Raw genomic sequence first — 15,527 nt, 5'->3', positions numbered from 1 at the left:
CTAACCTATGACCCTCCACTTGCTGGACTCCAACAGAGCCAGTCGTGGGAGTTGTGTCCCAGCAGCCCCTGGTTTGAGGCTAGATGTTCACCATCTGGATGGAATGGTGTAACCGAAGGATGGCCTGTCCTTCATCTGTTTGGCTGCCACACCAAATCAGGCAGCATCCCTAAATGACAATCCTGGGTATAGCCTTACCTTCCAAGTCCCGGACTGCAGAATCCGGGACTGGCAGCTGTGTGACACCGGAAGTTGCATCGACGTAACTTCCGCTGTCATTTTGCCCTTCTATGGGCACCCAAAATGGCCGCCGCCAGCTTCGAAAGTCGCTTCTACGCATGTCAGGAAGTGCGTCAATGCAATTTCCGGTGTCGCTCGGCCCATCTATGGGCACCAAAAATGGCCGCCACCGACACTGGAAGTCACATCTATGCACTTCCGGACATGCGTAGATGCGACTTTTGAAGCCGCCGGCAGCCATTTTTGGTGCCCATAGAAGGGCAAATCAGAAAAAAAGGACGCCGACAGGAGAAAATAACGGAGAAAAACGGGAGACGAAGTGATACGGGGGACCACCGGGAAAAGGTAAGTAAAAACGGGGGTTTTCTGGGGAAAACGGGGTACTTGGCAGCTATGGGTATAGCCCGGGCCCAGCCAGTGGCAAATTAGTGAATTGGAACATCTGAATGGACAAATGGACACATCGCTGTCAGGCTTCAGACAGTGATTGCAATACAAAGGAGGGCCTGATTGCTAACTGCCTTCTAGCAGTAGTAAATGTAATAATAATAATAATAATAATAATAATAATAATAATAATAATAATAATAAATTATTTATACCCTGCCCATCTGGCTGGGTTTCCCCAGCCACTCTGGGCAGCTTCCAACAGAAAGATAAAATAAAATAATCGATTAAACATTAAAAGCATCCCTAAACAAAAGCATCCCTAAATGTAGCCATAATAAAGATGTCAATGAGATGATAAGAATTTGAAACACCAACACTAGGGCCCTGCTATGGCAGGAGCAGAAAACAGGGTGACCCGGCACCATAGAAAGTGGCTTTCCATCAAGGCAAACCATCGGTCTGTCTGGCTCGGTATCGTCTACACCAGCCTTCCCTAATATGGGCTCCATCAATGGAGGCTGGTCCATCAGGACAAATGGGTCTCAGTACTGCCCACCTGCCTTCTTGCATATAACCAGCCCAGAAGGTGGCTGTGGCTGTAAGCCTCCTCCTCCTTAGCCTCAGCATTGCCCTTGTAGACCTCAGCAAGGTGGAGGATGGGGACAAAAGTAACATTTGTTGGTTCTGTCTGCCCTTGGCTCTGCTCCACCTGCTGTTGGGCTCTCTGCTCTCTGCTCCACCAGTCCCAGTGGGAATCAGCCGCCACTGCCTTCTGTACATTATTAAGCTACAACTCCCATCATCCCTGACCTGTTGGTGCATGAGCATCTACTCTTGGGTTTTCTTTTCTTTCTGCAGCAGAGTTCTTTTTGCAGAAAAGTTTTCCTGCATCTTTAACTTATTTACAGCAGCAGCAGCAGCAGCAGCAGCATCCCAGCTATCTCTTTGTGAAATTCCCATTACAGGAATAAACACCATTTGGTTCTGTTTCTCAGAACCTTTATTATTAACAAAACTTTACACTGGTCATTAATAAAGAAAAAGAAATGAAGAAACAATCTTTTCCTCTTTTTAGCCAGAGACCTAATGCTGGCTCATCCACATGCTCATTTACACTGGCCCAGACTTAGTTGATCGCGTGCCCTGATAAGATCAAGCACCTGTTGCTGGGGAAATTTTCCGTTGCCTAGCAACTTGCTCAAGGCCATTTACAAGTTTCTTCTAGAGCAGGGGTCGGCAAGGTTTACCTCTCCTGGGCCAGTTCACTCCAGCGGAGATCCCTCCATGGGCTGGATCGTGCACGCGCCTGAGCGCATGTGCTTGCAATTTCCGGCGTTTGCGCAGACGCGATTTCCGGCACCGCGGAAGCGAGTCCCCGCGCTGCGCTGTGCCAGTTTAGCACAGTGCATGGGGACTCGCTGAGTGGGTGGCTCGGTTCGGGGGCGGCTCGTGGGGCGGTTAGACCCCCGTGGGCTGCTTGTGGCCCACGCGCCTTAGGTTGCCGACCCCTGTTCTACAATATTCCAACTTGGCCATACCAGCAGAGGCTGATAGGAGTTGTAGTCCAAACCATCCGGAAGCCAACAGCTGGTATAAGCCCCAGCTGGCAGCAACTTCCCCAGATAGTGATGTCTCTCAGCCCTTCTCTATCTGGAGATGTCAGGGACTTAGTGCTCTACCAGCTACAGCCCTTGCCCTAGCTCCTCTGAGCAGCAGTGCCCAAGGCCGAGCAATTGCCCCAGGAAATGCAGCTTTGAGTCTCCTTCTTATCTCCAAACAGGAAGGGAAGGTTCCCCCTGGGAATCGTTGCCCTGTCGCCAAGCCAGAACTCACCCGCCACCTCTCCTACATAAAATCAGCAGTACAGATGTGTCATAATGCTGCAGGAACAATCTGTTCATTAAAATAGGGATCTATTTTTGAAGTGCCATCAGTGCTCCACATCCACATTGTGGACGATGCACACAAAACAGAAGCATTTCCCCACCTTTGCATGCAGCTGTGGTGCTGTGGCAGGAGTGCCGTGCTTAGACCAGGAAGACCTGAATTGAAATGCCTGCTCACAGACAAAGCTTTGCTGAAGGCACTTCTGGACTGTCAACATTTTCCGGTGGGATTCGATCGCATGCAGGCAAATCCAGGTTGCACAATTAATGTTGACTGAGGAGGTCTTGTGCAACAAACCTGCTCCCCCAATAGATCAGACTTCTCACGATGGGGGAAGAGGTGGGTAAAATCAACTGGGAAACTGGGATAGCACTTGTTTTAATGCAAGGTCATCTAACCTCCCTGTAAGCAAATCGGAATGAACACTCGATAAACAGGTCGTACGGGGTGACCTTGGACCTGTCGCTATTTCTCAGTGTGGCCTCCCTGAGAGGCTCGTTGTGAGGTTAAAATGGGGATACCATGTGTGCTGCCTTCAGTTCAATGGAGGATAGACCGGATTAAGAGTGTAATAAAAATAAACAGATGCACAAATAAATTCCAGTGAGGCTGGGTCACATAAGGATACAGCCGGTCCTTTTCAAGGATGCTGTTGCATGCAGCCATGGCTGAAGAGGAGATCGCCTCTGAACAGCCATCTGATGGGTGACTCATCTATATCAGGAGTGGGAAACCTCAGACCCAGCTCTCAAATGTGGCCCTCTAGGCCTCTCAGGGTGGCCCTCAGGATCTGTTCACACCTTCTCCTCAGCCACACGGTCTACTTGCCCTGCTTCACAGCCTCCTTGAGTTCTTTTACCAGGATGTAATGTGTCCCTGAATTCTGATAATTTCTTTTGGTTGTCTGGGTGGAGAAAAGAGAGTTGCCTAAGTGTGTGTGGAAACTAGCCTGGTGCACAGTGGTACAAATGACTTTCGTTGCTCTGCCCACCTTTGCTTCTGGCCGTGACCACAGCTGTCATGTGACCCCTGGAAGATTGGCCAGGAGGGAAAGTAGCCCCCAAGGTTGAAAGGGTTCTCCATCTCTGTTCCACGTATCTGGGCTTAGGGGATGCAAGCAAAGAGGTCCGAGAACTTGACTCAACTTCCTCATGCATTTAAGTCTTGGTGCCTTTCTTTTCAAACACGCTCATTCTTACTGGTTTTCTCCTTTGCTGCTGGTGTGTGGCCTGGAGAGAGCAGCCTGCTTTGCAAGGGATCTAGACTTGTGGCTTTCAGGCCCCACCAGAATTTTAACTGCCCTTAGCTGTGCAATGGGGTGGCCTGGTCTAAAGATGGCTCCATTCCTTTTCTCTTTAGTAGGACACTTGGAGATGGGAACTGATAAGGGCCTCAGAGGTGGTAACCAAAGGATCCCAGGGGCATTGGAGAGCATGCCTGAATTTCTCCCCTATGCCATCCCCATTGTTAGCAAACTTAGCCTAGACAGGTTGGCGCCAAAGGACAGGTGTCTCTTTGTGAAGATCTCAAGTTTGTGTGTGTGTGTGGCCCTTTTGTTGGGTTGCCCATTCAATGATTTGGAACAACGGTGCCTATCAGAACAGGCTGTTCACAGGGTAACTCAACACCAGCACTTGATCTGTTTGCTGTCCTGCCTGAATGGCACTTGCCATTCTCCAAGGGACCAACCCTCGCTTGAACCTGACTGGTGTTGCAAGGTGACACGATGGCACGGCCAATGGCTGGGGTGACATCTCGGTAACTTTCCACTGATGCCAGAGAGAAAGAGGGGGCCTCGGGGGCACATCCTGCTCCGTTTTGATTTGAGAAGCAAATTCTTACATGGCACAGGAGTACTTCCCACAACGCTGAGAGCTGTAATGGGGAGAAAAGGGCCCCAAGTCTTCAGTTGGGCATAGCAGGTCACGAGAACATCAGAAGTGGCTTGCAGGTTCAGGCCAGTGGGCCATCAACTCCAGCATCCTGTTCTCACAGGGGCCAACCAAATTCCCATGCAAGCTAGACCTGAGCACAGCAGCACTGTGTGCCCTTCTGCAGCTTCCAGCCACTGGCTTTCAGAAGCATTGCTGCTCCAACCGTGGTGGCAGAGCATTGCCATCAGGATTAGTAGTCACTGGTATCCCTCATGAATTGATAGGTCCTGTAGGTTCATTTCCCCATCGGCTAGGGGTAGTAAACATAGTGCCCATTAACTTTGGGAGGTCCCAGTCCCCTTAAATATTTTAGGGGGGGGGCAAAGGGACCTCGACCCCTAGGAGTTGACTCCTATGATCTATGTTAGGCACGTCCAACAGGTAGATCGTGATCTACCGGTAGATCACTGGACGTCTGTGGTAGATCACTGGTAGATCACTGGCTCCCCCCAAAGAAGCTCAACAACTTTGGCTCCCCTAAAAAATGCTCAACATTTTAGCCCTTCACACCCCCCAAAAAAAGAGGGCTTTCCTCCCACCTCAGAAAAGCTCAACAGCTTTGACCTGAACCCCTAAAAAATGGGGCTTTCCCCCTCCCTAAAAAAGCTTAACAACTTTGACCTGAACCTCCCCAAAAGGGGGTAGATCACTGCCAGTTTTTAACTCTGTGAGTAGATTGCAGTCTCTTTAGTGTTGGCCACCCCTGATCTATGTGATTCCTCCAGGAAGCCCTGCCTCCACTCTCAGTTGCCCCCAGTGATGTTGTTACATGGCTGGATCTGAATACAGAATTAATTAGGAATATGAAAGCAGAGCAGGGAGGCCAGCATAATGAATGACCACACCCTTTTGTCGTTCTCATCATGTGGGGTGGGAAAGGTGGTTAACACAGGGGAAGGTTTAAAAAGCCTACATTTTATGGGTTTCAGGGGAAATGCCCCAGTGTGTGCATCATAAGATGCGAGGGGGTGCAGATGATACTGTGCAGAAGGAAAGTGCTGGAAGTTTAGCAAATGCCCTTTGCTGAATGAGAAGGTGTGCTCATGTTTCAGGAGACTGTTTGAATGACAGCAACACCATTTAATGCAGGGAAGTCTTCTGGAAGAGGCACCTACCTGTTTAGGAAAGGCATGTTGACAGAGTGCAATAGATTTTGCAACAGGCTGTGTTAAATAGATTTTGCAAACAGATGGTTCGGAATAGTGTGCAATAGATGTTCTATAAAATAGCACGAAATGGATTTTGCAATCAATGGTGGAACATCTGCACAGTAAATTTGGCAACAGGTGGTATAAAATAGGGTGCCATAGATTCCTGGCACATGGTGACGCTGCATGTCATTGGATCATTTGTGTGCATATATGTCTGCATATTTGTCTGTTGGGGGGGGTTATTTGTTTGTGCCTATCTTCTGTGTAAAAGCCTGCCCTTTTTAGGATGCAAAAGGTGCTTCTCATCTCCCAATACTGCTCTGTTTCCAAAGCGGGGATTTTCTTCAGCTCCTGATTTGAGCAGGCCCTCTCTCTGTGGACCCTGGCGAGCAAACTTGCCCGCAAAGGCAGAATTGCAAGCAGCACTGGTTGACTCGGTCTGCCCACTCTTTTATTTTCACACAATGCCCCAAAGCAATTCTAGGTCAGGAGCACTGTGGGGAAATTAAAGGGGTGGACAGATCCAGCCACCTCTCACTGCTTGGAGTGCCAGGCCAAGGCTCTGCCAGGTGGAGGGGCCCTGTAAGATGCCCAAAGATGCCACTTGCCAATTCCCAGTAAAGTCCTTTGGAGCACCAAAGGGATTGGTGAGCATTTTACTAGCAGTGACATGCCTAGACCTGTGCTGCCATGTGTGCTGGGCAAAATCAATCAAATAATAATAATAATAAAGCATCACCACAAGGCTGGCATGTGGTAGAGGTACAGCTGTGCCTCAGATGTCGAACGGAATCCATTCCGGAAGTCCGTCCGACTTCCAAAACGTTCGGAAACCAAGGCACGGCTTCCGATTGGCTGCAGGAAGCTCCTGCAGCCAATCAGAAGCTGCATCAGACGTTCAGGTTCCAAAGAACATTCGCAAACCGGAACGCTCATTTCTGGGTTTGCGGCGTTCGGGAGCCAAAACGTTCGACTCTCAAGGCGTTTAGGATCCAAGGTATGTGCAGATCTGTTTTGCAAAGTCCTCGCAGGCTTTTGTCCTCCTCGTGTCTTGTAACTTTTGTCTGTCTGTCTCTTTAGAATGACTCCTGGGGGAAGCAATATTCCTATGCGCTGTTCAAGGCTATGAGCCACATGCTGTGTATCGGCTATGGGCAGCAAGCCCCAGTGGGCATGTCCGACGTATGGCTCACTATGCTGAGCATGATTGTCGGGGCCACCTGCTATGCCATGTTCATCGGCCACGCCACAGCCCTCATCCAGTCTTTGGACTCCTCGCGTCGGCAGTATCAGGAGAAGGTAAGCTATCTGGCCTTGTGGACAGTTGCAGTGTGTGTGTGTGTGTTCAAACAGCCACCTTCACCCTACAAGCGAAGGAGCATTTGAGCAAGTTAGTTAAGGGTCCTGGGAATTGTTCTGTGATGAGTCCACTACAGTTCCCAGGATTCTTTGGGGGAAGTCATGTGCTTTAATTGTGCTTTAAATGTAAGGTGCGTACACCCCCTTGGATACTAAGAAACACCTTTGTCATGTGCCATCAGCAGAATTTGATCTACAAGCAAGAAGACCCATGAAAACCGTACAGATGCTTGCAGAAAAGCAGAATCATTATGCCAGCTCCCGTTCATATAAATTACACTTGCAAATTAGCCATTCTGATGGCTATTTGGGGGATATTGGTGATGTTTGAAGTGTCCTGAGGAGGGCATTGGTGCACACATTTTTCCAGGGTGGGGGGGGAGCAGATACAACACATTTTTTGTGTCTGTATTTTGTCCATGTGCCTCTGCTTTTTGGCTTCATGCTACGATGTGTTGTTGAATAGGTACATTTTTAGGTCAGTCTGTGGGGTTTGGCTCTGGGTCGACTTTTTTTTTAGTTTTGGTGTTGTGTTTGTTGTGATTTCCTATTTTGGGGGACTGTGAGTTGGGGTGGGGGCTCTTTGCAGTTTGGTATAACTGGGCACTCTGTGACTGGTTGATTTTTCTCCTCTCACATATTCTGGGGAGGGACCTTTGAGCCGTGGCGCTCTGCGTGCAGAAGGTTTCAGCTTCAACCCCTGGTATCTCCAGCTCAACACGATCGAGTAGCAATTGATGGGAAAGACCTCTCTCAGCCAGAGGCCCCAAAGAGCTACTGCCCAACAGAGTAGGCAGCAGTGAGGAAGGTGGACAAATAATCACACTCTCTCTGTAGATTGTAGCTTCCTACATTCCCTATGCACCACCTACCAAGGTCCAAAATTATTATCTGCTGTTTAGTGGTTCATGCTTCCTTCTTCTCTGATTGTTGTTGTTTAGTCGTTTAGTCGTGTCCGACTCTTCGTGACCCCATGGACCATAGCACGCCAGGCACTCCTGTCTTGCACTGCCTCCCGCAGTTTGGTCAAACTCATGTTCGTAGCTTCGAGAACACTGTCCAACCATCTCGTCCTCTGTCATCCCCTTCTCCTAGTGCCCTCAATCTTTCCCAACATCGGGGTCTTTTCCAAGGATTCTTCTCTTCTCATGAGGTGGCCAAAGTATTGTAGCCTCAGCTTCACGATCTGTCCTTCCAGTGAGCACTCAGGGCTGATTTCCTGAAGAATGGATAGGTTTGATCTTCTTGCAGTCCATGGGACTCTCAAGAGTCTCCTCCAGCACCATAATTCAAAAGCATCAATTCTTCGGCGATCAGCCTTCTTTATGGTCCAGCTCTCACTTCCATGCATCACTACTGGGAAAACCATAGCTTTAACTATTAAAAATAAAACTTGGTTGGCTCATAATTTGTATCTATGAATAGCAGAGTTCAAAAGCTTAGAAGTTGGAGCTGCCTGGAGTTCCCCGCCACCCACTCGGTCTCATTCAGACATCGCTAGCATTGCCTAAAATGAAAGATAAACACACAGGAGTCTGACAGAAGTTGTAGCTCTGTGGCATCTGGAGGGCCAAGGATTCCCCATGTCTGCATTAGAGGAAGGCACCAGGAAAGATTCTGGGCCCAAGGGAGGCATTGGGAGCTTTCCCATCTGTCCTGCTGAACATCTTGGGGGGTGAGACCAGCTAAGTGTGCTGTTTTCCAACACATTTACCCTCTTCCTCCCCATTCATGTTCCCAGTGTGTTACTTCAAATTTGCGGGTAGAAACATGCCTTTTTAATTTTTGTGTTGCACCTGGAAGGAGCGATAAGTGGGTAGAAATAATTGACGGTGGCAAGGACAGAAGGCAAATGTCTGTGTATGTGTGACAAGAGATAGGGATGCACACATATATTTTTTTAGTAGAACGTGCTGGATCCAGGAGTTGAAGGGAAATTGCTGCTGGTGCTGTTCTACAAATGCTTGCACAAGAGAGGCCATAGCCAGTGGAAGCTGCTCCATTAGGGTGCTTCTCCACCAACCTCGGTCTGCACTCAGCCAGTTGCCACCTGCCTGCCTTCTTACTTATTTTCATCCAGTTCAGGGGTAGCCCTGCCTGCCAGCCAGCTTCCTCTTCAGCCTCAGTGTTGTTTCTTGCAGAACTCAGCAAGCAAGATGAAGATGGGGGCAAAACCAGAATGAGTTGGCTCTGCCTGTCGCTGCCTCCCGCAATGTTTGCAATATTTGCAATGTTGTTGTTTTTTAGCATCAGTACAAGTGGTAGTACAGTGTGTTTTCTGGAGGGAAAATGTTGCAGTTACAGGGAGATAACATTTTGAATACGGTGCAGGAGACTGAGGACACCCAAGGAGGAGATAGTGGTCTTACAGTTTGCCATAGATTAGGCCCATGTAGTCCAGCATCCTGTTCTCACAGAGGCCAGCCAGGCCAACCCTGATCTAGGAAGCCAGCAAGCAGGACCTGTGAACAACAGCACCGTCTCATCCTGCTGTTTCCAGCAACTGGTATTCAGAAATGTACCGTATTTTTCGCTCCATAGGACGCACCTGTCCATAGGACGCACCTGGTTTTTAGAGGAGGAAAAGAAGAAGAAGAAATTTGCTTTCTTGAATTGTCCTAGGCATAGCAGCCAACTCCTAGAGGCTTAGGTGCCTTTGACCCCCCCCTCCATTAAATATTTGAGGAAGCTTCTTTTGCAAAGGGGGAAAGCCATTTTTTTAAGGATCAGCTCAAAGTTGTGCAGCTGTTTTTGCAAATGGGAAAAGCCCCATGGGAGAGGGGTCAGCTCAGAATTGTGCATCTTTTTTGCAAAGGGGGAAAGCTCCATTTTTTTAGGATCAGCTCAAAGTTGCTGAGTTTCCTTGCAAATGGAAAAAAATCCTGTTTTTATGGGGTTCAACTCACAATTCTGCAGCTTCTCTAGGAAAGGAAAGGGACCCATTTCTACAGTTTCCAGACAGATAATCTAATCAGCCAGTCACATGTCTCCCTCTGCAAACAACAATTGAGGCCTAGGCAAGGGGCCGGGAGGGGCCGGGAAGGGAGCTAGCTCCCTTATCTCCCTCCCCGATCTCTTGCAATCAGCTGCTGAGCGGGTTCCTTTCAACGCACTCATTCCCTCTTGTTAGCCTTAGCTCTTTCTTTCTTTCTTTCTTTTTTTAAAAAAACACAATTTGCCTTTAGCCCCTGGGCAATTCGGCTCCAGGGACCACACATTCGCTTCTTAAGACAGCAGCCACTGGTAGCTTCTCCTCCATGAATTTGTCCAGTCCTCTTTTAAGGCCATCCAAGTTGGTGACCATGATTGTGTAATGGTGTAGGTAGCTTTTTCATGAGTAAGCGGCTCCAAATCCCGTGCTTGGTTTTTACAGGGTTTTATTATATACATATGTACAAGACAGAGCATCAAAAAGCATGACTGTACTAATCCGATTCAGAATCCGGAAGCGCCTCCCTCTGTGATTTTCGTCAGCATAACCCCCGCGGCACCCTGAACCTCCTCCGTTGTTCCCTCCTCTTTCCCCCGCTCCTCTGTTGGGGTGAGGGTGCTGGTGGAGCACCCTCTCCACTAGAGCTGCTCAGCTGAGGGACCGGTGCTGTGGCTCCGGGAGCCTCCTCCTCTTGAGTGCTTGGATCCGCCCTCTGCAACTCTCCCTCTGGAGCTGCCATCTCCACAACATCCCTAAGGCTTTGCATCTCCTCCTAAGCGTCTCATCTTCCAGAGGAAGCTGCCAGGCACTAGGCACTGGGGCTCTGGCAGCGTCTGAGAGCCCTTGCTCCGATCCACCAGGCTCTCCGCTGACCCCTGGTGGTTCCCTGACACCCTGCCCCTTGTAGAATACCATAGTCTAACTGTGTGCTGCATGAAGTTTCTCTGTCCTGAATCTTCCAACGTTCAGTTCAATTAGAGTCCCTGAGAGGGAGAAAAACTAGTATCTATCTGCTTTCTCCATAGAGGGTCCCCAGCACAATGTACACCATTTTGCAAGGCAAATTTATGTCCAATTCTTTAGGCTTCCTGGTTGCTAGGGCAAACTTAGCAAGTGTGTGTATCAAATATTTATCCTCCTCAGATATCAAATCTTCCTTCATTATTATGATTTTTTTTTAAAGGCACTGCCTTTCAACCATAGTTGCAGTTCAAGATGGCTTAGCAAAATTTCATTAAAAAACAAAATGGCTCAAGATGGCTTAGCAAAATTTCATTAAAACTATATGAATAGAACTGGAAGACATGCCCATCAATAATGACATTAAGAGCAGCAGTTGAAAAGTCAGCGGAGATAAACTAACCAAACAAATCTACCTCCCCACTTAAATTCTATGAAAACAGGACAGGCTTTTCCTAGGCTCACAAAAAAAGGTCCTCTCTCCAGTAGCAGTGCATCTTACCTCTGCAGGTGATGGTGCCTGAAGTGGTGTGTCGGATGATCATCTCAGTTTGCACAGGAGCAAGAGAACCTGCAGTTGCTCTGGTTCCAGCCTGTTTAGGTCTTTTTAAAGATCAGAAGCAGCACTTTGCATTGTGCCTGGAACCAAAGTGGGAGCGAATCTTACTTATTTTATTCATTCATTTCATAAAACGCACGCACCGCCTGACTGTTGAAAACCTCAAAGTGGTTTACAAAAACAATAAAACAAGACAATTATCAGGGTAATAAGGCTGCTTCCAGATGAACATCTGGTCATGATTTGCTTACAAAACGTTCTGATGTTTGTGGGGAGGTTAGACAATGTTGCATCGAGCAAAAGTTACCCTACACTTCCCAGCACATTTCTCTATCACCTTCCTTATCGACGTCTGGGGGAGAGGGGAAGGTGGGTTCCTTGCCCAAGAGCTAGAAGTCAACTGCAATTGTGCAACGTGAGATTGCTGATAGGTGATTGAATCCCACCCCTGAATAGTGACCATTTGGGTGGGACACAACAAAGTTGTTTCATGCCTGGAGCAAAGTCTGCTCACACAATGGGACTTTTGCTCCCTCTTTTTCCTCATGTCACCCACACCCCTGTGCCCCCTAAATCTGCTCTGGAGGTGTACAGGAGGAGGGGAGAGGGGAAATATCATGTTGCATAAGCGGACCTTCTTCTACACATGCATAGTCCACTTAACTTTACGTCGAAACCCACCCAGAGTGTCCCTAAATACAGGAAGAGCACTGTGAATAGGGAAAAGCTATGTGTATCGTATTAGGTGAGTGTGTCCTGAAAAGGTTGATCTGATTTTGAAGTCAACTGTAGAGCTTGCCTTTCTGGCTTGATCCAGGTCAATAATGGTGATGGATGGATTCCTAGGCAAGAGGTCTCAAGGGAAGAGGAAGGAGGAGGAGGGTGGGTTTTAATGAAAAGCAAACACCTGAGAACGGGAACGTTATGCTAACATAGCCCTGCATGGATCCAACCCCATTGTGTCAGGATATCTTTCAGGCATAAGCAGATCCATCGAACGGTGTCTCACGAGACGTATATTTGGATGCGTTTCAAAGAAATGTTATTTCCCCAGGGTGCCTGAAGAAATATAGCCACCGAGAAGAGAGATTATTCAATTTCCTGTGGGAGACAAAGGGGCAAGGGATGGCCTACAGCTAATGAATATTTACTTCCAGCCGGCCTTGCTAGAACTCTGAATAGCCTTGTTTGAAATGAGGACACTGGGTGATTTACAGTCCCAACCATTCAGTTTAGGAATATGCAGGCAGCCAAGGATATTTTAAGCAGAACTTCAAAAGTTTTGCAGCTGAGTGGACCGACGAGAGCTTTCCCCAAACAGGTGCTCAGTAGATGTTTTGGATTACAACTCCCATCAGCAATGGCCAGAACCACCAGTGGTCAGGGATGGCAGGACTTTTGGTTCAACTGCATCTGGAGGGCACCAGACTGAGAAGGTCTGGTGCAGAGCATCTGAAACAGAAAAAAAGAAGGGGTGTTAAAAAGTCATCTTTGCATCATCTTGTCCCAGCAGTGATGAGGAGCCTGGGAGTTGTTCTCTGGGTATCTTAAAGCTAAAATGTACATTCAGAAAGATCACATGGTAAGCCCTTCCTTGACTGTGCTACTTCTATATTTCTGCAAGTATGAACTTCTGCCCTCCTGTAAAAAACTGTAGACAAAACGTATCTCAGGGAGAAGAGTGCAAAAACTAGCTATGCCACTCACTTCATGGAATGTCAAATTTTCTGTGTAAGCTGACTGGGGCTGATGGGAGTTGTAGTCCAGAAGATTTGGAGGGCATCACTTTGGGGAAGGCTAGAATAAAGGAACTTCCTGAATGTGTGTTCTTCATCAAGCCATCTTATCTCAAGCCCCATCCTCTCCTCTACATCTGCTTCCGTAGCTGAACTCTTCAGCTTTGGCCAAGAATGCAAGGCAGGACAATGAGTAAGATGTGTGATGCTCCTATGGCAGGGCTAGCCAATGCAGTGCTCTCCAGATGTTGTTGGATTTCAGCTCCCATCAGCCCCAGTCAGCATGGCCTATGAACAGGGTTGATGGGAGTTGGAGTCCTGAGGTGTTTCGGCCCCAGCTCCATTGGCTAGCCATGTCCCACTTTGGAGTGGGAAATATTCACAGAGCTGTTCTGTCACCCTCATTTGGACACCCGCAGGAGACTGCCCTGTGTGTACAAGGAAGAGGCAACAGGAAGAATTATGGCACTTACCTGGTACAGTGGTACCTCGGTTTATGAACACATTGGTTCCAGAGGTCTGTTCATAAACTGAAGCATTCATAAACTGAAGCGATGGAAAGTGGATTAATCTGTTCCAGACGGTCCACGGAGTACTTAAACTGAAGCGTTCATAAACTGAAGTGAACTTTCCCATTGAAAGTAATGGAAAGTGAATTAATCTGTTCCAGATGGGTCCGCAGCGTTCGGAAACCGAAAATTCGTAAACCGAGGTGTTCATAAACCGAGGTTCCACTGTACAAGGTTCTGATGCTGTCAAGTTTTTTCAATGTATTGTTTAAAGTTCTTTATCTATTCTCCGGAATCAAGTTCAGAGATAAAAACATGCCTTCACACTAGGGATAGGTCAATCTATTGGTTTGGTTTCTCTTTTTTTTCTCTTTTTTCCAATCTTAAATTCAGTTTGTGATGGATGGGTGGATGGATGGATGGATGGATGGATTTAAAACATCCTCATGTAAATCTATCAGTGTTTTAGTGTTTATTTCTCCTAAGCCACACCTTTTCTCCTTTTTTGTGCAAAGCAGCATTTCCCCGATATAAGGCATTTTTGTAGGCTGCTTTCACCAATATATGCATGTTTCTTCTCACTTTACCCTGCTGTATGCATTTTTGTACACATGACTTGGCTGCAGAACTGCATTGCAAAATTCGCAGAAGTGCAAATTTCAAAAGATGGGCTTGCCTTTCAGTTTCTGTCCTGTTTCAGGAAGTGTGAATACGTATATTTGCTTTTAAATGCAACTTCAATAAAATTGCTCGAACAACCATAGTCCCCTACATACTTTTAAGTAGCTAGCAATACCCTGTTATTGCCCCTAGTGTCCCAGTTTGGTGTTATTTGGGGAGAGAATGTTGTAGTTTTAGAGATACCCATAAAATGGCATGCGGCTGACAGGAGGCCCTATTGCTTTTTCCTGAGAGAGAGACATCCGACACCGAGAACAATGTTAACCATTGTGAGGTGCTCCTACAACAGAGATCCATTAGTTAATAGCAGTGTAATTGATTTCCAGCCACTAAGAACGTGGTGAACCATTTGACATGGGTCATTAGTGGCAGCACTCATGAATATTCCCGACCATCTTAGCTCAAGACAAGAGGCAGCAAAGTTCCAGGAAACCCCATCAGCATCCACTCTGCTTCCTTGAATACACTAAGCCAGGCATCCCCAAACTGTGGCCCTCCAGATGTTTTGGCCTTCAACTCCCATGATCCCTAGCTAACAGGACCAGTGGTCAGGGATGATGGGAATTGTAGTCCAAAACATCTGGAGGGCTGAAGTTTTGGGATGCCTGCACTAAGCCGTCCTCCCTGATCTTTGGCTTCTTCAGGTGGTTATCATGCAAGGCATGGTAGAACAGGCCATCCCAGCAGCAAATGAGTAACACTCAAATGAGTAGAGGGATGGAGAAATGTGATTCCATTTGCATTTAAAGTTGAATCTGTCAGATCTGCACTTTCCGAAACAATATATTGTGAGTTGAAATGCAGCCCCTTTGAAATTTACACTCCAAAACTGGCAATGCAGCTCTGTGGACAAATACACATAGGCAAGGCTTCATGGAAATGAAGGTACTGCTAAAAACGGCACACAAAAATGCATTAGATTGGGAGAGATGGCTTGCAAAAATGTGTGCGCAACAGCATAAACGGCACATGAAAAAGGGGTCGATTAGGATGAAGTCACACAAAATTGCTGGTGAATTTTCACAAGGAAATTTGCATCTGGAAGGCCACAGGTCCCCCATTGCTAAATCACAGCAACGTTCATCAACTTGGTACCCTCAAGATCTTTTGGCCTACAACTCCTGCATTCTCCGACTTTAGCCCCATTCTCCGACTTTAGCCCCATTCCATGTAGTGAGGTTTTGCTTTT

The 15,527-nt window shown here is 47.5% G+C and overlaps 1 protein-coding gene across 4 annotated transcripts in view; it reads left to right on the top strand.

The window, feature by feature from the left end:
• HCN4 (hyperpolarization activated cyclic nucleotide gated potassium channel 4) overlaps positions 1-15,527 on the top strand; it is a 112,127-nt gene that overhangs the window by 80,842 nt on the left and 15,758 nt on the right. For all 4 annotated transcript variants that reach the window (XM_088656695.1, XM_035131546.3, XM_088656694.1 and 1 more), the window contains one exon: positions 6,683-6,901. In XM_088656695.1, the coding sequence (XP_088512821.1) occupies positions 6,683-6,901 (219 nt within the window). The remainder of the gene's footprint in view (positions 1-6,682; positions 6,902-15,527) is intronic.

The sequence above is a fragment of the Zootoca vivipara genome, chromosome 13 (assembly GCF_965207765.1).
Source record: "Zootoca vivipara chromosome 13, rZooViv2.hap1.1, whole genome shotgun sequence".
Taxonomy (NCBI): Eukaryota; Metazoa; Chordata; class Lepidosauria; order Squamata; family Lacertidae; genus Zootoca; species Zootoca vivipara.
This window is presented reverse-complemented; position numbering and strand designations above follow the sequence as displayed.